Raw genomic sequence first — 19,594 nt, 5'->3', positions numbered from 1 at the left:
TCATTTAATTTGCATGGAAACTAATTGTAAGCGGAATTTTAGGTCAAATGTTCTTGGTTTCGAGAATACGAAAAGAGGAAGGCATGAATGTGATGAAATACACGAAGACTAAAAAGACAAAAGTATTGATAATGGTACTTCATGGCATTGATGTCAAGTGCTTGGTCAATGAAAACGAAAACGGATGCGTTTTTTTTGGTGCATTTTAATAACAAAATTAATTGGTCTAACTATTTTATATAAGACAGCTTCATTTGAGGGAGACACATTTGTAAGTCTCACCATGTATTGTATTTTAATAATCCGAATTATTTAGTTTTTAAATATTATCTTAATTCAAAAATCATATATACAAAAAATTACTTGAATTCGAAACTATTTGACTACTTAATGAAATGGTTCTTATTATAGTCTTTTATATATATATGAAACAAGAAATTGAAGAGAAGGCACGTAAGTCTTGGGATCACTAGTCTTTATTGTCCTTTTTTTGTTTTGGGTCAGAGGGATCGCCAGTGCTATGGCTCCTGTTTATGTCTACTTTTTGTTTGTTTACTATGAGCTATTCATTATTCAAACTATATGTCAAGGGAAATACTTGTTTTTTCATGGACCAAGAAAACTTATTCAAAACTGTAGTAAGGCCATCTCCAGTTATGGGTTATATCTCAAATATAGCCCTAAATTAATGCAAAACTCATCTTCAATTATGGGCTAAATAAACTTTTGGCCAAATTTGGAGGGCCACATTTGGCCCTTTAGCCCTCCAACCGAACCAAATATAGCCCAACTTTGGCATAGCCCAAATTTATAGTGGGCCTCATTCATGTACTTTTCAACAACTAATCATTAAAGCGCTCTCCACTCCTCTTTCTAAAAATAATAAAATATGAATGACCTTAAAATATAGCCATATATGGCTGGAGATGGAAAAATTTAACCGTACACTATTCTATAAAAAATTAATATTTTAGGAAGCTAAATTTTTAGCTTCGGACTACATTTAACCCTTTGGCTGGAGATGGCCCAAGTGTATCATTACTCTTCTTAAATTACACAATCATGCCAAAACTGCACTTACAAAGTATTGAAAACAGAAGGAATGAAACAACCTTTTTTTTGGTCGAATGGAATGAAACAACCTTATGATGTCATTATTAACAAAGAAAAAGCAATTATGATGCCATACATCAAAGAGAATCACTAGTTAATGACGCAAATATGGGCAGGCAAAGAACACGGAGAGGGAAAAATGGTCACTTTCAAGTTTCAACAAGAGTTGGAGGAGATGGGAACACGCCCAACTAAGGAAGCAGAGCTCGTGCAACGACTCTCGTGATGATAAAAACAGCCGGACCAACCTCCTTTATTTTAATAACAAGAAGACGGCCAGTAAAGCTTTGCCCTTTCTTTTCTTTTTTCTCGTTTTTACATTACAAAAAAGCATCCTTTTCAATAAATTAACAATTTCAAGCTCGCCGTGGTTGCTGCCAGAAACAAGTGCTAAAACCCAGCTTGGAGAGATCAAGGATCGAACTTGATTGGCCATCTGCAAATCCACGAGGTGGGTTTTATCAGATTTTCTTATTTTACAAGCTTGATAATTTCATCTTTGGGTGTTTGATGCTCATTTGTCTGATATTATGAGGCAAAATTTATGATTTTTGGTTATAAAACATAGGATTTTGGCAATATGGGTCGGTCCGAATCTTGTTAGCAGGGTTTATCTGATCTGGTGGAGCTATTTTTCTTTAGATTATAGAACCCCAGAAGATAGAAGAAGTTGTTTATTGTGGACAAGAATGGGTTGTAGCTGCTTTGGTACTTCAGTTGCTGACAGGAAAAGAAGGTCTGGTCACTTTGGCCATGATCTTGATGGTATGAACATGAATAAATGCTCCCACTTTTTCTGTTTTCCATCCGTTACACTTTTCTTTTTGTTCATGTTACTCTGTTGCATCATCATGATTATTCTTATTCATTTTTGTCTTGTGTTGTGTAGGAAATTTGCTGGAAAATATTAAAACTTTCTCCTACAATGAATTAAGATCGGCGACCGATGATTTCCATTCCAGTAATAAGATAGGGCGAGGAGGTTTTGGAACTGTTTACAAGGTACTTGGATTTTGCAGACGTCTTATCGTAATAATTCTGTTGGGAAGTTTTCAGCCATTATAAAGAAGTAATGATATCTGTTATTTGAATTATATTGTAGTTTTGGCTCCAAATTTGTGAATGGGTTGGCTTGTCTCAAAACTATTTACATCAAGCATTTGAAATCTGATTGCTGACACCTTGAGTTGGGTTTGCGCTTTTAGAACACTTCAAATTCTAATCTTACGTTTTCAACACATAGAAACATTGCTTGGTATGCTAGAAACTCTCACCTGTAGTTCTAGATCGGAGAAAAGTAGAGATTTTTTATCTTTCCAGTATTAAGATTTTGCTAATGTCTAGGGCATGGATTTTGGTAATTCATCATGTTGTCATCAAGAATAATAGCCACCCATTCGGTTCAGGTTCTGTCACTTTTTAAGACAGAGTTCTTTCTTGTTCTTAGTTTTGCAGCTTTAGTGGTTGGTCTTATATTGTAAAGGCCAAAAGTTGATTATGATTTTACGTTAATCAGGATATCTAGATGGTATTCGTCCACGCCATTTCATATTATCTTAGTAGTTTAGCTACATTTTGCTAGGGAACCCTGAAAAGTGGAAAGCAAGTTGCTGTGAAGACACTTTCCGCTCGGTCGAAGCAGGGAGTCCGTGAATTCTTAAATGAGATTATTGCTATATCAAATGTCAGGCATCCAAACCTTGTTGAGTTGATTGGGTGCTGTGTTGAAGGAGCGGATCGGGTTTTGGTCTATGAATATGCTGAGAATAACAGCCTTGATCGTGCATTGTTAGGTAATTGATCAAATCCTTCAGCATGAAAGGAAGACTGAATTGGGAAAGGAACTATAAGTCTAATTTGTTTTCCTTATGTTTGTAGGTTCAAAGAGTAAAAACATCATACTCAATTGGGAAAAAAGATCAGCCATTTGCTTGGGTACTGCTAGGGGTCTTATGTTTCTTCATGAGGAACTGATGCCACATATTGTCCATAGAGATATCAAGGCTAGTAATATACTTCTAGACAGAGATTTTAACCCCAAAATTGGAGACTTTGGGTTGGCTAAACTCTTCCCTGATAACATCACTCATATTAGCACAAGGATTGCAGGAACAACGTACGTTACTTTCATATTTGTAGTTGATTGTTATTCATTTGTTAACGTTCCATTTTCCTTGCTTGATTCAATTAGGAGATATCTGTTGTGTAGGTTTTTTTTTTTTTTTTTTTTTGGGGAAAGATCTTTGTGTTCTTCAGTAATTGATCTTGGCAAATTAGAGATTAGTGTGTTTTAGTGTAACTTCGTATGGGTCAGTCCAGTTGATACTGGAGATGCAAGTGAAAGAAACTAGCTGCCATCTTATGCTTTAGTTTTGTTTTTCCGCAGTGGTTATTTAGCACCAGAATACGCTCTGGGAGGTCAGTTAACCAAGAAGGCTGATGTTTACAGTTTCGGTGTTCTTGTTCTTGAAATAGTTAGTGGCAGAAGCAGTGCCAAGGAAAACTGGGGAGGGACAGAAAAGTTTCTCCTCGAATGGGTGAGTTGGTTTTTCCATCATCATACTCGCAGCCTTATTTTGCGTGTTTTTGTGCCCCTTATAAGGGTTTAGGTCTTATCATTTCTGGTGATTAATGGATTAACTCTTACTGGAAATTGTTAAACGAGAGATGCTCGAGTTAGTTTAATTATCTGATCTACTAAGAGAATTATTGACATGCTGCACAATCAATTACAGAACAGGTGGAAATTGTACAGCAAGTTATTGTTTTTGGTTCAATTGAAGTAGTTGATATTCCTTCTCTAACCCACACACACAACGGGTGGTTACCTGCATGGACTTATTTCATATTGAACTTGTTCTGCTTCCTTTTACAACTCTCTCTGTTCTTCTATAGGCATGGCAGCTCCATGAAGAAGGGAGACTATTGGAGCTTGTCGACCCAGAGATGGGGGAATTTCCTGAGGAAGAACTCCTTAGGTACATGAAGGTTGCATTTTTCTGCACCCAAGCAGCAGCAAGCCGAAGGCCAATGATGAGTGTAGTTGTTGAGATGCTCTCAAGAAACATCAGAATCAATGAGAAGCAACTTACAGCCCCAGGTTTCTTCAACAATTCAGGGAGCCTCAGCGGACCTTCTTCAAGTAAAAAATCATCTGCCGACACAACTAGCTATCAGATGAGTTCTGTCCCTGACACTATAACTCAAGTAGCACCTCGCTGAAGAAGAATAAGAATAATGCACTTATTGCAATTTAGAGGAAAACACAAATGAATTTACAAGTCCACCACAAGTTATTCCAATGGTTCATACAGTTATCTTCCTTAACCTTTTACACGCTTTCGCTTCTTCGTCTTTTGTTAGCCAATTTGAGAAGCGAGAGGGTGGTTTGAGCAGAATTAATTTGAGGTTGCGAATCTGTAATGTTATGTTAGTCTGATGCTGTTTTCATTTTTCTTTTTGATTCAATCGTTATCTTATGTACTTCTCAAGAAGAGTACAATGGAAGAGAAGAAAGTTGTATAGTGAAACAGAAATTAATCAATACACACTCTTGACTCCTTTCTCTCCTAGATGCGAACAAGAACAGACCCAAACAAGTTGACCTTGATGGATTCTACAATGTCTAAATTCCAAATTTTGATCTACATTCTTGGTCAACATACAATAATTCATATTCGAATGTTTATAAAAGTTGATAAGATGTGATCGGCTGATGCAATCTACAATATTTAAGGTCACAATTTGTAGTACCCACACGACAAAAATACTATGCATTCAATTGACCGTCAGCCTTACTAATAATGTTAAAGACTGCTATGTCATTATTTTTTAGTGTACATCGATCCTGGATTTATTACACAAAAACGTTGTTATTGATACGCCCAAAAGCCATCATAAAAACGTGAGACTGCTTTCTAATGATTACCCGAAAAAAGACTTGCTGATAAAAAGAAAAGTAATATTCATAAAATGTGTGTAAACAATGACAGTCTCAAATCCCAAACACAACACATCCAACATCAAAATATATAAAGACCTCCACACTGAAAGCTAGGGCTAATGGAGACCAAATATTACAATATTCCGATAATCAGTAGCAACAGAAGCCAGTGATAAGGCAGCCGATGATCAATTTGAATCTCAAAATAATAAAATTGATGAATAAAATATGAAAGTGTTTGAGTTAAGCAGAGAGGTCCTCGATAGAAGGAGTGCTTTGTTCGGGTGCATCCGAAGAACCGTTAGAGGTGGCATCCTTGGCTTGTGAAGCAGGCACCTCGGCTTCTGAGGACCCATTAGTTTTAGATGCTGCATCCTTTACATTCTGGGCATTTTTGGCATCCTTCCCATCTTTGGGATCTTTAGCTGGAGCCTTTCCATCTTTGGCATCTTTGGCATCTTTAGCAGGTGCAGGTGGGGGTGGAATCATATGAGGTGGAGTTTTATGCTTCAGCTTCAAAAGTATTTGCCGCAGCCTTGAAAGATCAGTGGGTTTTCCAGGCTTCGGGCCCTGAACGACTGTGATCGATGGTTTCTTGTCCTGATCCTTCTTGCCTCTCTTCTTCTCAATGTTGGGAACCTCATGAGGAATGAGCTCTGCTATTGCTTTCCAACTTTGCTTGTCAGCGTTTTTATGGAAATTCTCTTGATTGGCCAAGAATAACTGCTCCACATACGAACCAATTTCTTAGCATTAAGAACACAAGAGCTGGTGTTAAAAAAAGAGTAATTGATAATTGCATTCCAAAATTTACCTTCTCCTTTTCTCTGTTCTCAACCTTGTTGGTCTCAACATTAAGCTTCCTTTTCTCATAGAATGCACGTTTGTACTCCTCAGCTTCTTCAATAATCTGGTTCCTTAGTTCTTTCTCCCTCTTCTCCTTCTCCTCAAGCTGGAGGGCATTTAGACTGTACCAGCAAAGTCAAATAAGACATTAATTTTCCAGTGGGAAATCTAACACCACTTCACTTGCAGTTTGCTGGTGCAGATCAGCCAAAGTGTGTTAAAATTAGTAAACAAAAAGCATGATCAAATAACTATGATCATCTTACCGTTGTCATTTTGAAGTTGAACCAACCTAAGAAATTCTTAAGTACAACAATTCTACCACATCATCATGCTACAGCGTTTTCACAAAACAATAGTGAAATGATCGGAACCAGAGTATTTAAATTTAACATGTTGTTACATGACATAAATGATACGGATTTCCCTAATAAATGATACGAGTCCCAACAACAATGATTACGTGTTACTTCATTATTGGTTTGTTGCAGTTAAACTGTTATACCTAAGTCTTTCTCCTAATGACAGGATGGTTGGAACAAACTGCGTAAGGGCAGCCTTTAATGAACCACCCCTTTTTTTTCCCTTGAGTTGATGAAAACTCAGATGAATTTTGATTAACCTCACAATGACTATCTGAAAATTAATTTTGCATATCATGTCCGGTACAACCATCATGTTCTTTAAGATGCCCAGTGCAAGGCATTTTCCTTATGACAATCAGTAAGAATGAACCACTGATCTATGCAAACACACAATGAACCACTGATCTATATGTTTACATACAGTAAGAACTTAACAATCCCTCATGGATTGTATTGTAAGGAAGTAGATCTTTTTCAAGGTATAATGGTTAACCTCCGAAGCTTAAGTTGATCAATCTCTTTCCAAAAAGTTCAATTAAAAAACAAACATTTACCTCTTCCCGAGATCAGAACTAAAGGAAATCACAGATCTAATCATATTCCAATAGAGAACACCTATAACTAGCCCAACATCCAAAAACAAATACATAAAATTTTCCTAAAGATGCTGAATTTCACAGATCTAAAGCAACTCACAAAACAAGTAACTAAGTAACCAAAAGGAATCAGATCCGAATCTTACCGCCGCCATTCACGAAGAGCAAAACCTTCCTCAGGCACCATCTCGCTCGGTGGAGGTAGCACGGGACCGTCCGATGTGAAAACGTCATCGTCGATTGCGTGCTCGCCCACACCATATCCATTTCCATTACCGTTCTCAACGGGAACCGAATCGAACGGGGTCGAGTGGGAGTAGTTGGAGCTCGGATCGTCGAATCCGAAAACATCCGTTGAGGCACCGGCGGCGTGGTCAGCGGTAACTTCGGCGTCAGTCGGAGCTCCGCCGGAGAAGCTGGAGTACTCGGCGTAGTCGGTGTAGTTTTCGACGACGACGTCGTCTTGGTCAAAGTGACTGCTGGAAGCGTTGAGATCGTCGCCGTCAATGCTGAACGCGTCGAACGAAGCCATTCTTCGATGTGTTTCTCTGTCTAAAGACGATTCAGTGTAAAAGGTATTTAAATGTGAGAGAGCTGAGAGAGAGAGAGAGAGAGAGAGAGAGAGAGAGAGAGAGAGAGAGAGAGAGAAGAGCTTTGCTTGGGAACTAATGCAAGCTGATATTTTGACTCTTTTTCCCTTTTTATATAGTTAACGGAGAAGGCGGACGACAAAAAAGAAAGAGAAATATTTTTACCATTATTTGAAAATTAGTCTTGCCTTGTCAATAGCGAATTTCGCTGTAAATTTTACACATGGGTTGATCGATGGATGATGGATATTGGGCAACCACTTCAAATTGTATAAAGCACCAACTGGCAACAAACTGATTTACACTTTTTTTTTTAAATATTATTGATCTTTAATTTACTTTTAGTATTTTTTAAATTGAAATAACAATAATAAGCTAGTTATTTTAGGAGCTGTTGATTTAATCAATAATTAATTAAATTTGATCCATCAATCATAGAGGTTTTTACCCTCGTACCGATGCTAAATGTACCTTCTTCTCCGAGTTGAAAGAAATACCAAGTTCGAAATTCTCCATCCCATTAATTAAAGGAAAAAAAAACCTAGATGTGTTGTGTCTCTGCCAGCATAAGCTCGTTGCACGACCAAAAAAAAAAAAAAAAAAGGCTCGTTGCACGGCATAGATACAGCAGGTGTGTTGCGCTAAACTGCTTAGAATTCATTGTGATCAATCAAACTTAATACATTAGCTAAATGTGTTGAAAAATTTCCACTCCATCAAATATAACAAGTGAAAAGGGTATTACATTGTCTCAATTTACATCACTAAACAGTTCCACCTCAGGTGACAATCCAGAATTGACACATTATAATATTGCCAATTCCCACAGAGATGGGCACTGAAAGAAAACTGGCAATTGGACTACAGTAACTACTGTCAATGGTTAGTGTGTGCCGTGACTATTATGCGTAGCCGTGACTCTGAGCATAGCCGAAAGCTGCTGTCCAAGCCATATTTCTTTCTACTTCTGCTATATAAACATCAATAGTGTGTCACAAATCTCCAGACCCACATAAGCTCTTTCAATGGTCTTGGAAGGAATCTGTCATCAACCACACAAAAAAAGTGGAGTTACAAGGCGGCATCGCCTTCCCAAAACTTGCGAGGATGGCTTAAAAGCATTTGGTGTTGGGGAGGGGGAACTGTTACAAGTTACAACAATGACAGAAAACCCCAAGAATGTTAGGACTTTATTGCCCGGAAGCACCTCCCCGTTCTTTCACAAGAATCTTAAATGAAGCTGCAAGCTCAATCTCGTCCACATGACTTCTTCAGCCCACATGTTGTAAGAGGTTAGGGCCATTTGGCACTTCTGAATCTCCATGGTCCTAACCATTCTCTATAATATGTACTGCAGGCATGTCACATCAGTAGTTATACCAAATTGGGATGAAATGGTGGTATGACTTTCAGGGAACTGGTGGAGCATTTTTCGGATATCTAGCAGAAGAGGGCATTCGTTGCAAAACTTGTGGAAACTCCTGCTTCATACGTTTACTGGACATCCCTTGCAAAGACCTTTTTTCTCATTACCAGAAACACCAAAAATTAGAAGGGGAGGGAGAATACACAATATACATATAAAGAAGATATTGATTAGCAGCTAACAAAATTTACAAGACGACAAGGAAAAAGTCTGACCTATGTGTTATTTTGTTATTCTGCAGAAAGTCAACAAAGAAAGCAAGAGAGTTTTGGAATAAACTAAACAGACAATTCATTTTCAAATTATCCTCATAACCCTAGATTTAAGTTGTTGGCGGGAGCTATAAAAGCGTTTATCTAAGTTGCAAGAGCTCTCATGCCATGTGAACGTGAAGCAACAGAAATCAACCCCAAAAAAAAAAAAATAGTCGAGAGATGAACTAAAATCCCACCAAATAATTGGATATGTTTCCAAGAATCCAACAAAGAAGGGAAAGAAATGAGAATAATTCCTTAACCTTGTTGCTGGGCTTGTAAAATACCCCAGGACTGGACACACAGCATGAGCTGAGTCACAAAAGAATTAACTAATATGCTCTTCCAAAATGAGGTCTCTTGGTGCTCAAAGGACCACTTGTAGAGCGAGTAAAGTAAACTGAAACTGAACCATCAAGCCCCACAAACACAGTGCTAGCAAGGTTCTGTGGCTGGTTGACCCAACCATAGTTCAAACTTCATTATGAAATTGACGAAAATAACTAAATACTTGCAGCTAATGAATTCACACACCTTGGAGAACCCTGACGTTTTTGAGCATATAGCGTTGATGTTAGACTTCCGAGCGCCTTTTCAGCAGCCTAAGGAAAAGAATATTTAGGTGCTCAGATAAATATTTTAAAAATAATTAAGGCCCCAAGAAGGGTAATCAATTGCAGCACAAGATATATATTACCTGCATCTTAGCCTCATCCCACGTCAATCCAATTCCCTTCCCCAAAACCTCTCCATCTATTTCAACCTGAAACATGAGACCGACAGAGAATTTTATAGAAAGAAAAAAGAAGCATGCCTCAAGGATACTAAAAGATTATCCTTAAAATCATGCAGCTTTGAAATCCCAAACAACTGCCAGCATCGACACTTCTAAAAAGCACAACCAACACGATTAATACTTTCTCACTGCAGACATCCCTTGGAAGTTGAAGGCCCAAAAACAATTCTCAGAGCTCACGAGTTTTTTTTGCTTGAACTCCAAAACAACTTTCAAACCCTCAGTTCTCATTTTCTCCCTTTGCACCAAAACCCAAAGACCTGATCAGCATTCATGATGATGATTCATTCATACCAAACTCAACTAAACCACCTTTTAATTTCTGTTACTGATCAACCAAGTGAAGAGGGATGTATTATTCTTGATCCAGTACATGAGAAAGAAAAGGAAAAAAGAAAAAAAGCAATCCCAATACCAATGGAATCTGCTTTGCAATTCACATTATATATAAAAATTGTATTCTGAAGTTCTTAAAATTAGTTTCATTTCCGTAGTTTCTTTCAACATATAACAAAGTTTACCCAGGAATTCCGAGAAGGGTCATAATATTCTGCACTTCCAGACAATGAAATATAGAAACTTGAAGACACAGGTGAGCTCAAATACAAACCTGTACATGAACTTCATCTTTCTCGACTGAATTAGTTGAAGGTGGAGGTCGTGGTTGGAAAACTACACCAAGGCCCTCCATCATACACTGAAGTAGTACAAAATCATGAACCGTCAATAATCATAACATCATTCAGCCACTGCAAATAGCAATCTAATTGTTTGGGGGAAGAGGAGAGAGAGAGAGAGAGAGAGAGAGAGAGAGAGAGAGTAGAGCCAACTATCAAGTTTTGAGTCTTACAAGTTCTTTGAGTGTAGACACTGAACTCATTGACTTTTTAGAGCCTTCCAGCCTAGGATCTAGTGGCCTAGAAGGCTCTGATGAAGTTGAAGAAGACAGGGACTCCTCTTTGGGAAATGGCTGGATCCCAAAAGAATTCAAATTACCGGCAAAACCATTGCTGTTAACATTAGGAAACTTGTTCATATCCCCATGAACGGACACAGAATCAGGCTTGACACGGGAAAGGTATATATCTGCAAAAACATTGTCAACGATGGTCATACACATTGTCCGCTAAGAAGAGATTAAAGATAGGAGCTTTTCTAATCATAAGCTGCAGCAACTACAACCCCAAACAGGCACGATAAGAACTACCGAGAATGGCAGATCACCCTAGCTAGTGGCAATAAATACAACAATAAGAAATCTTACTGGCTAAATTTTTTAGAGAACCCTCAGCAGCCTGGTAATGAGCTTCCCTTCTCGTTTTACCACTTCCTTCACCAATTTTCTCTCCAGCAAACCAAGCCTACAAAAGGAAAAATGGGCTAAGCTCATTCACATTTGACATCTCTCTCCACAAAGAAATAGGCAACATTTCAATTGTAATGTATTTCTATGAAATAAGGATCTTATATATTTACTATTTCTGGTTTATAAAATTAATAAATCACCAAAGCTTAGTGAGTAACATGTACTGTAAAAGCAAAAGCATTAACTATGAGAACAATATTTTATTGAGAGTTCCATTTTATATCATCTCTCCAGTATGATTATTTTAATAAGAAAAGAATGTGACTCCCTCTTCATTTCGAGACCAAGTTATCAATTTGTGGACGAAGTCCCAAAGATACTAGAAATTTCCCTCATCTCTACAATTTTCTTATAGGTCTTTAGAAAAATAAATGTTGAAATGTACAAAGATTGTCTCAAACTCACAGGAATTGTTTCATATATCAAAAGACATGTTAAATTATTTAACTAGCCGTTTACACACGAGCTCTCCTCAACAGAACATTAAATTGTGGTTAGATAAGTTCAAAACATGATATCCCTGAGACTAAAGTGGAATTACAACGTAGCAAGTCAAAGAATTGAAAGTACCTCAACATAAAACTGCAGTTCCGTACCAGCAACCAAAGCTGGCCTAAACTCCACCTGTAAGTTCCCATTTAGAAATGGGAGGAAGGGGAAAAAGAAATAAGATGGAGCACGAAGGTTTGATATATGCAAATATGCTAGACTAACTTTTCTTTTGCAAGACAAACAGCGCAAAATACCTTGGCTCCACACTTCATTGCAATTTCCTGTAAAACTCCAGCAGGAGTTTCTGCATTTGATATAGCTCGTCCAGATTCAAAGTCAACATCTCTGTTGCTGGAAGAGGATCGACTTAAGGGAATCTCCTCACCTTCAAAAATTCACATTCCCTTTATATAACACCACTCTCATTATAAAATACAATAATTGCATATAAACAAAAAGACTGCAAACAAAATTTACACAAGTTAAGAAAGACAAGAACCAATAAAGCTCCATTTAGATAAAAATTCAAATCGAAGAGATGATAACACAATTGGATGTTAATACTCAATTAATCAACTTCCAAAAAAAAAAGAAAACAATCACCTCCATGGTATAGTTTCATAGTACATTGCTGCTGGTAAAAGTAGTTTTTAAAAATGTAAGCATTGAAAACAGCATCATCAATGAATTTGTACTAGAATAATAAAAAAACCATGGGAGTCATCTTAATATTCAATTGTGCATGTCATAGCTCACCTGACAATGAATGATAACCAGACAATGCATGGTTGAATCTCAACCGATCATCTCTATGAAATGCCTGGAAAACAATAATCTTTTAGCACTGATAATGTTCACCAATTACTAGCAACATCAACCACTCAACATAAAAGTTTAGGATTAAAGTCAGATCAACAAAGTACCAATTACCTCTTTTGGCAATCTCTGGTTTTCTTGAAGAATTCTATCAGATGGAATCGAATTCTCAACCTTAGGGAAAAAAGACGAGTGATGAGGTCGATGCTTCTCAATCTGGACTGTTTCTGGATCTAAAGGAAGATCTTTGGGTACCATCCGGCTCAGTTGCCGTGGGCTCATCTCTTCCTCCACTGGAAACCAGCCTGGACGTGATTGCGCTCGTGGAACAGAGGCTTGCATTGGAGGTCTTACAGGAAATGGAGGCTCACTTGGTGGTTGATCTCTTGTATCTTGGCCATGCTGCAAAATCAGCAGCCTCCGCCTTGTATCAGGGTCTAATTCCGATTCAGGTACCTCACCCTCCTCTCTAGCAGGAGAACTTTGCAAGCTTGGTTCTGCAGAGCCAACATGACCCAAAGGTTTAACCAGTGAAGCTGCCTGAGGGAACTGTATACTAGGAAAAGACATCACTGATGGCTGAGTTGTTGGCAGTGAAAGTGTGCTAGAAGGAGGCACTGTGTACTGAAGAGGAGCAAGCCTTGGATCTATGCTAGTGAAAACTGAAGATACCATTGAAGCAGCTGGGGTTGCTTCCTACAAACAAGAAACAGGTTAAAATTTAGTTTAGTTTAACAAAAATTGCATATACAGATGCAAATACATTTAGCCAAAGTGGAAAATTCCCATGTCAAGCCAAAGGGTACATCTCTTAATGTTTCCAGATTCCAGATAAAACAATATACATGTACATGTATCAATATTGAATCTGTAACTACCTTCATTCTTCTTTCAACCTCAACATCTGTTATGCCATCAAAAGGAAGAGGGTCCCTGTTTCCATTTAAAGCAGAAGAATCATCCTGAAGAGCCAAAAACTATTAGTGTAATTATCATAAATAAAAAAAGGTAAGCATGGTGTGATGGTTGAGTTTTCCGAAAGAATTCCAGTTTTTAAAAAAAATCGCAACTGACCTCTGAAACTAGATAATTGCTCACATCAGGAGAAGGGACATCTTTAATATCGTCTTCATAGAAAACTTCAGGAATCTTTTGTAGAAGACTGTCATCAAATTCTCTGTCATCACATCCAAAGGTGGTGTCATGCTAACAGAAAAACATTATTTTACTTATAAAACAATGAATGGCTTCATATAAAAACAGTCTAGGGGTTTTATTTTCTTACCTAAAAAATCCACCTCTGACATTGCAGGCAACATTTCTTGCAACACACAGGACAGGAACGGCATTATTTGCCTATAGCATAAGGAGTTACAATCCGTTAAAGATAAAGAAAAAAAAAGTTCAAGCAAACATGTATCATTGACAATAGAGCAGTTTTAACAAAGTTAATAGCCATATGCAATAATGCAAAGACCTTTACCTCAGCTTGAGGAGCATAGTATGGCGCAAATGCAGGAACAACATGCACCCGAGGTTGATCTCTGTCATCCCACACTTTCAAGCGATCATCAATTACCAATGCCATCTTAGGATGGCATAAGCTTTCTTGGAAGACATTGAACAACGACTTCCTTGAACCTATTATAATAAATTAAATAAGTTAATTAAACAGATAAATGTACATACTTTTCTCTCCAATTGCAAGACAAATTTATAAATGAATTATTACGCTTACCAGACTTGACACACACAATGCGATCCAATAATTTGTTCGAGTTTATCAGATTTGAATCAGGATCCAGAAGCCTCCACATTTCTAAAGCATAATCCCTTTCAGCCATTGTGCAAACATAAACCTCAAAGCGCTTGCGCCCTCTTGCAGTCAAGTAACTCCGAAGATCCTCCCATGCAGGTCTCAACCTCACGAGAACACTTGTATCACGAATCTAAGACAGAAACTCTACGTTACTTATGACACCTTATAATGATGAAGCAGAAACAAAGTACGGCAAAAGAATAGATACTTCAACAAAACAACAAAAGGTATCCCACACCATACAGACGAACCGATCAAGATGATGTTAAAATGACAAAATGACCAGATGAGGATAAACAAATGACGAAGATAATCAACTGCTACACTCCTTTCATAATTTAAGAGATGAGGCAAGAGGGAAAAAAAGGCAGCTCAATGGGCTTAAGTTACATACCTGTGGATTAATGCGAGTCAGTATAATGTTTTTCTCGTGTAACCTTATAAGTGGCCGAATAATAGGTTGATGATTATCGGACAAGGCTGGAACAGCCTCAGATTGAGTTTTGATCACCCTCCCGTTTTCAACAACTTGATCATTTTCAGCATACTGCTTCAATATAAACTTGTCATCTTGATATCGCTTGATCTCTGCAAGCATGCCAGAAATGCGTTGTGGGTCTACCTCACTGCTTATCTTCCTCTGTAGGGCCTCAATTCGATCCTCAAACGAGCGCATTGTATTTGCAACAATGAGTGTTTCATCAAGATCAAACACAATGCCAAGACATCTAAGGTTCAGCATGACAAGGCAAGAATTGTAGAGTCCTGGTGCAACACTGAATCCCCAGAAACATGGATACCTTTTATCACCATTCCTGGAGCGCATGGCAACCAAATGGAGCTCCTCCCCTCCTAGCGGCATTACTGCAGTCTGTGGATAAGCATGATGAAAATCATTCTCAAGGTTTGCACAAACTACCATTCACAAGAATCAAACTTGAGGAGGAAAGGATAAATTTTACTGATGTGCAGAGCAATATGACAAATATCATTGGCACAAAACAAAATTGACATTCTAAAACACCAAAACGATTACAAACCAATTAACATTAACGCAAAAAAATTTAAATGATCAACAGAACAAGAGAGCAATTGCATGCTTCCATTTCATAAACGCTCTAAACTGCATTCCAACAGATAACAGAACTGAAAACTTGTCCTGCAGAATTCTGGAGTTCTTTCTCAAAACATCCACCTGCAGCAAATCAACATTATCCATTCTTGTAAAAGATAATTCATGCAATCATCATCTCTCCATGGAAGAGAATCCAGCAACCACATGTACAGTAAGATCAATAAGAAATTGTCACCCAAAAAAAAACCTATAGTATATTCTTAGCATCAAAGACTTCTGTCATAGTACATAACTCAGTAAGTTGAGGAATAAAGTTCAACTTCAGTTCTATGAAATAAGTCCACAACTTCAGTTCAAAACAGTTTCAACAACATGCAGAACCAGTTAAAGTTCAGACAGCTCATGTAATTTGGGGCAAAATTGACTGGGTTCAAAGAAAGTTTCAAAATTTACAGTAAATTACACATGGGTCCCCTGTGAAATTGTTCAGAGTTCTGTAATAACATTATGAAGGAAAAGGGATAGGGTTCATTCTAATCTGAATATTTTCTTAGAAAGAAGGTTCAATTTGAATCTGGGTTTCGATTACTTTTGCTTATATCTTCTTCTTCTTTTTTCATTCTTGAGTTTTCATTTTCTTCTGGGAGCAGTTTAATTCAATGTTGTTGTGCTATACCTTGTTCTCCATGACACACGAGGAGTGCAAAAGAAAGAGCGGCGTGTCCTGAGACTGCGAGGTCTTTGACTCCATTTTGAAGCAAACACCATGAGAGCTTATGGTATGAAGCACTGCCACTGGTGGACATCTCTCACTTGATTGCGAAAAATAGCTTATTCTGATTTCCTTCAACTCATCAACCAAATTCTTGTTCTTGTTCTTGTTCTCGTTCTCTTCTGGGTATATTTCTACCTCCCCAAGTAACTCTTCACCTTTATACACCACCGACTTATACATTTTCCCTCACCGGCCGAAAACCATCCAAAAAACCCTGAAAGTTTTATCCCCTCCTTTGATTTGTCATCAAAGTTCCATTCAATAAACACATCATCGATTTCTTTGATTTTCTTTCAAAATCAACGTCGTCGTCAAAAACAAACTTAATATAATCCCATTTTTGCTTTTAAATCACTGATCCTCGGAGAACAAAAATCAAATAAAAAAAATTAGGGGTTATTTTCAAGTAGAAGATCTTAGATCCGTGATTGGTGATCCAGCCTTTACAAATAGAAATCGGTTTTTTTATCTGAATTGTGGCGGTAAAGCTAGGGTTTGGTGATATTGATGATGATGATGAAAAACAAGGAGTCGTCAAGAAGAGAAACCCTAGATCCAGATAGCGAAAGGTCAAAATAGCACTGCAATTCGTAAGTCAGATAATTGTATTTATAAAAACTTTAATATAAAATAAACGACACCCGACTCTTGGGCCAATTTCCTAATTTATATTTTTCTCATGCTATTAATAGAAATTTCAAAAATATCTTATTTTTCTAGATCTTCTATTATTACACAAATATTAAGTTAATGTGACGTGTATAAAAAATCAGGGGCTTAGGTGAATTGTAAGTTCATAAATCTGGGGAAATTTGGGAATTTGGAAAGTTTTGGGTGACGCGGTTGACGGATTAGATTTTGGGGGTATAGTACGTGGCAGACTGTAATTGGTTAGCAGTATATATGGCTGTGGTTTTTTATGGCGATAGATGGCTGTGGTTTTAGATTCTCAATCTTTGACTGCCCCCGCCCGCATGGAGATTTACACTTTGGCAGTATATATGGATGTGGTCACTCACCGTTGGATGTAAATTTAACGGTTCATTCACTCTTGTATTCTTTTTAAGAAATTTTTTTAAACCTTTGGATACATCTAACAGTGGGTGACTACAATTTCTTAGACCCATGTGGTCAAAGAGATCGGGACTATATACAATTATAGTGTACGCGTAGTGTGGAAGCGTTACAAATTTGGTAAAAACTATTTTTGACGAAACCTAGTCCATCAAAATAAATTGCGATATTGAATGTATTAATTTATTACGGTTCAAAGAATATAGACTTTTGTCAAAATAAATTGTGCATTGAATGTTTTTTCTATTATTATTAAATTATACTTTTTAAGAGTTTGCACATCTCAACATAAAAAGAATTAGAGAGAGTAACATTACGGGCACAAACTATATCTCAACTTTTTTTTACGTGTACTTATGTTACATGTAGCATTTGAGTTACTAAACTAGGGCTGTTCAGTGCATATCCAAATTAGGCCTCGTTTGGGATATTTTTTTTTTGTCAAAAATCTACTTTACTTTAAAGTTAAGTAGTTTAAGGTGTTTGATAAAAGTAAAATATTCCGATTATTTTAAAAGCAGTGGCCTTTTGACAGCAGCTTTTAAAAGCTGGCTCTAGGTTGCTTTTCAAAACTGCTTTCAAAAGAAGCATATATGAACATTTAATGAATTTTTTTAATTCCCCAAATACCATCATTCATTTTAAAAAATGACACTACCTCCACTTCCACATCCAACTCCACCACTTACACCACCACATTCACTACTTCTACAACCACCGCCACCACATCCTCCTCCTCCTCATCCTCTGCCACCACCACCCCAACCATCAGCTCCTCCACCTCCTCCACCACCACCACCACCTCCACCTCCACCCCCAAAACCTCCACAACCAAAGCCACCAACCTCACCACCACCACCACCTCCACTCCATCACCACCACTACCACCACATGATTAGTACATAACACTTTTAACATCATGTCTATTTTAGTCATTATTCACAGTTATAACAATTTTATATTAAATTTGACCAAATAGTTTTGACACTGTTTTTTGTACTAACAACACTTTAAAAATATTGTTTACCAAACATGGAGCCACTTTACTTTACAGCTAATTATTTTCAAAGCACAGTAGAAGCAACTTTTTTAAAAAGTGATCTCAATCCCAAACTAAGCCTTAATATGTTAAAACATATCAATTTGATCCAATTTAATCCAATTTTTATTGATTCTAACAATATTGACGGATTGAATTGGATCATAAAAATATAAATTCAATTGAATCGGTTTGGGTAGCAAATTAAGAATTGAAAATTCAACCTAAACCGAACCAATCCAGTGTATACATTAATATATTAATGTCAGATATTTGATTGGATTGAATTTGGTATTATATGTAATGAAAGATTATCAAGTTTTTTTTGTGATTATTATTTTTTCATACAAACTGATGATCCAATCCAATCTACTTCATTGTACATTTGATTAAATTGTAAAATCTATAATCCAATAAAAAATTTGATTGGAATTAATTGGTAAAAAAATCATTGGTTCAAACCTCACCCATAACATAAACAAATTAAATTATATCACATCAATTGAGCTTTTAAAAAACTTTGGATATTATCGCCACAAAAAAAAAAAAGGATATAAGTTGGTGATATTCCTAATTGTTTCCTAGATAAATTGGACTCACTCTTTCACACACTCTTTTTTCTTTTATTTTTTGCTTAAATAGATAATGTGTTAAGATACATTTTAAATAGAGATATTTAGTCATATACTTATTTTTAGCATTAATACTATAGATAAACTCTATGCCATTTAATTTATATAAATAAACTCAAAAAATGAAAGCTGACCTTATTGATTATTTCTTTATTTATTATCTCGAATGATCAATTTCCCCTCATAAGTATCTGCAGCGAAGGAAATGTATGCAGAATTTGAGTTTGCACTGAGAAAACAAGTATTTGAAATCAATGCTATCATGAACGTATCATGGTCCACCTAACCTTTAATAAAAATAATAAATATGACTTTGAACTTATTGGTTAAATAAGCTGGTCAACCTTACCCACCCTACCAATTATCAACCTGTTGAACTTATTTATGTCGTTTCCATTTTTATTTCGTAAAACAAAATTAAACGATATGTACTGGGCCATATATATTTCTGCAGCTAGCCCAATCGAAAAGGGCTTCAATTGGTAACCGAAGCAACAAATGGATTGGATCATGGAAAGCTAGGACTAGGATTGAAGAAAAAAATAAAATAGGTATTTAATTTTTAGCACTAGTGATA

The 19,594-nt window shown here is 36.9% G+C and overlaps 3 protein-coding genes across 5 annotated transcripts; 1 reads left to right on the top strand and 2 right to left on the bottom strand.

Annotated features, from left to right (window-relative positions):
• Positions 1,221-4,685, top strand: LOC18778331 (putative serine/threonine-protein kinase). 3 transcript variants are annotated; one of them, XM_020561570.1, is made up of 8 exons: positions 1,221-1,392; positions 1,495-1,564; positions 1,756-1,878; positions 2,003-2,115; positions 2,696-2,906; positions 2,992-3,229; positions 3,500-3,650; positions 4,009-4,685. In XM_020561570.1, the coding sequence occupies exons 1-8, from the start codon at positions 1,339-1,341 to the stop codon at positions 4,333-4,335; spliced, it is 1,287 nt and encodes a 428-aa protein (XP_020417159.1). In that variant the 5' UTR covers positions 1,221-1,338; the 3' UTR covers positions 4,336-4,685. The 3 variants fall into 3 exon arrangements, with proteins under 3 accessions (XP_020417159.1, XP_007211458.1, XP_020417160.1); XM_007211396.2 differs by having other exon boundaries at positions 1,221-1,564; XM_020561571.1 differs by having other exon boundaries at positions 1,221-1,564; positions 1,682-1,878.
• LOC18781278 (clathrin light chain 1) lies at positions 5,054-7,537 on the bottom strand. Its single transcript, XM_007211470.2, has 3 exons — positions 7,010-7,537; positions 5,871-6,024; positions 5,054-5,779 (listed from the first exon to the last, which is right to left on the bottom strand). Exons 1-3 carry the CDS (start codon positions 7,393-7,395, stop codon positions 5,300-5,302), a joined length of 1,020 nt encoding a protein of 339 aa, XP_007211532.1. The 5' UTR covers positions 7,396-7,537; the 3' UTR covers positions 5,054-5,299.
• On the bottom strand, positions 8,143-16,891 carry LOC18781340 (RNA polymerase II C-terminal domain phosphatase-like 1). The gene is made up of 17 exons (XM_020561864.1): positions 16,174-16,891; positions 14,817-15,293; positions 14,342-14,552; positions 14,087-14,244; positions 13,889-13,959; positions 13,678-13,780; positions 13,482-13,565; positions 12,718-13,299; positions 12,544-12,607; positions 12,042-12,172; positions 11,866-11,919; positions 11,194-11,290; positions 10,780-11,015; positions 10,540-10,626; positions 9,831-9,896; positions 9,668-9,735; positions 8,143-8,971 (listed from the first exon to the last, which is right to left on the bottom strand). Exons 1-17 carry the CDS (start codon positions 16,450-16,452, stop codon positions 8,863-8,865), a joined length of 2,877 nt encoding a protein of 958 aa, XP_020417453.1. The 5' UTR covers positions 16,453-16,891; the 3' UTR covers positions 8,143-8,862.

The sequence above is a fragment of the Prunus persica genome, chromosome G4 (genome assembly GCF_000346465.2).
Source record: "Prunus persica cultivar Lovell chromosome G4, Prunus_persica_NCBIv2, whole genome shotgun sequence".
Taxonomy (NCBI): Eukaryota; Viridiplantae; Streptophyta; class Magnoliopsida; order Rosales; family Rosaceae; genus Prunus; species Prunus persica.
Note: the sequence above shows the minus strand (reverse complement) of the source record. Positions and strands in the feature narration are given on the sequence as shown.

Coding starts and splice junctions, on each gene's coding strand:
- LOC18781340 (XM_020561864.1), bottom strand. CDS start 16,452: ATGTATAAGTCGGTGGTGTATAAAGGTGAAGAGTTACTTGGGGAGGTA. Junction 11,920..12,041: donor CAATGAAGTGTGGAGCCAAG/GTATTTTGCGCT, acceptor GGGAACTTACAG/GTGGAGTTTAGGCCAGCTTT. Junction 11,016..11,193: donor TTCTCTAAAAAATTTAGCCA/GTAAGATTTCTT, acceptor ATGTTTTTGCAG/ATATATACCTTTCCCGTGTC.
- LOC18781278 (XM_007211470.2), bottom strand. CDS start 7,395: ATGGCTTCGTTCGACGCGTTCAGCATTGACGGCGACGATCTCAACGCT. Junction 6,025..7,009: donor GCTCTTCGTGAATGGCGGCG/GTAAGATTCGGA, acceptor TTGCTGGTACAG/TCTAAATGCCCTCCAGCTTG. Junction 5,780..5,870: donor AGAACAGAGAAAAGGAGAAG/GTAAATTTTGGA, acceptor TATGTGGAGCAG/TTATTCTTGGCCAATCAAGA.
- LOC18778331 (XM_020561570.1), top strand. CDS start 1,339: ATGATAAAAACAGCCGGACCAACCTCCTTTATTTTAATAACAAGAAGA. Junction 1,879..2,002: donor CTTTGGCCATGATCTTGATG/GTATGAACATGA, acceptor TGTGTTGTGTAG/GAAATTTGCTGGAAAATATT. Junction 3,230..3,499: donor ACAAGGATTGCAGGAACAAC/GTACGTTACTTT, acceptor GTTTTTCCGCAG/TGGTTATTTAGCACCAGAAT.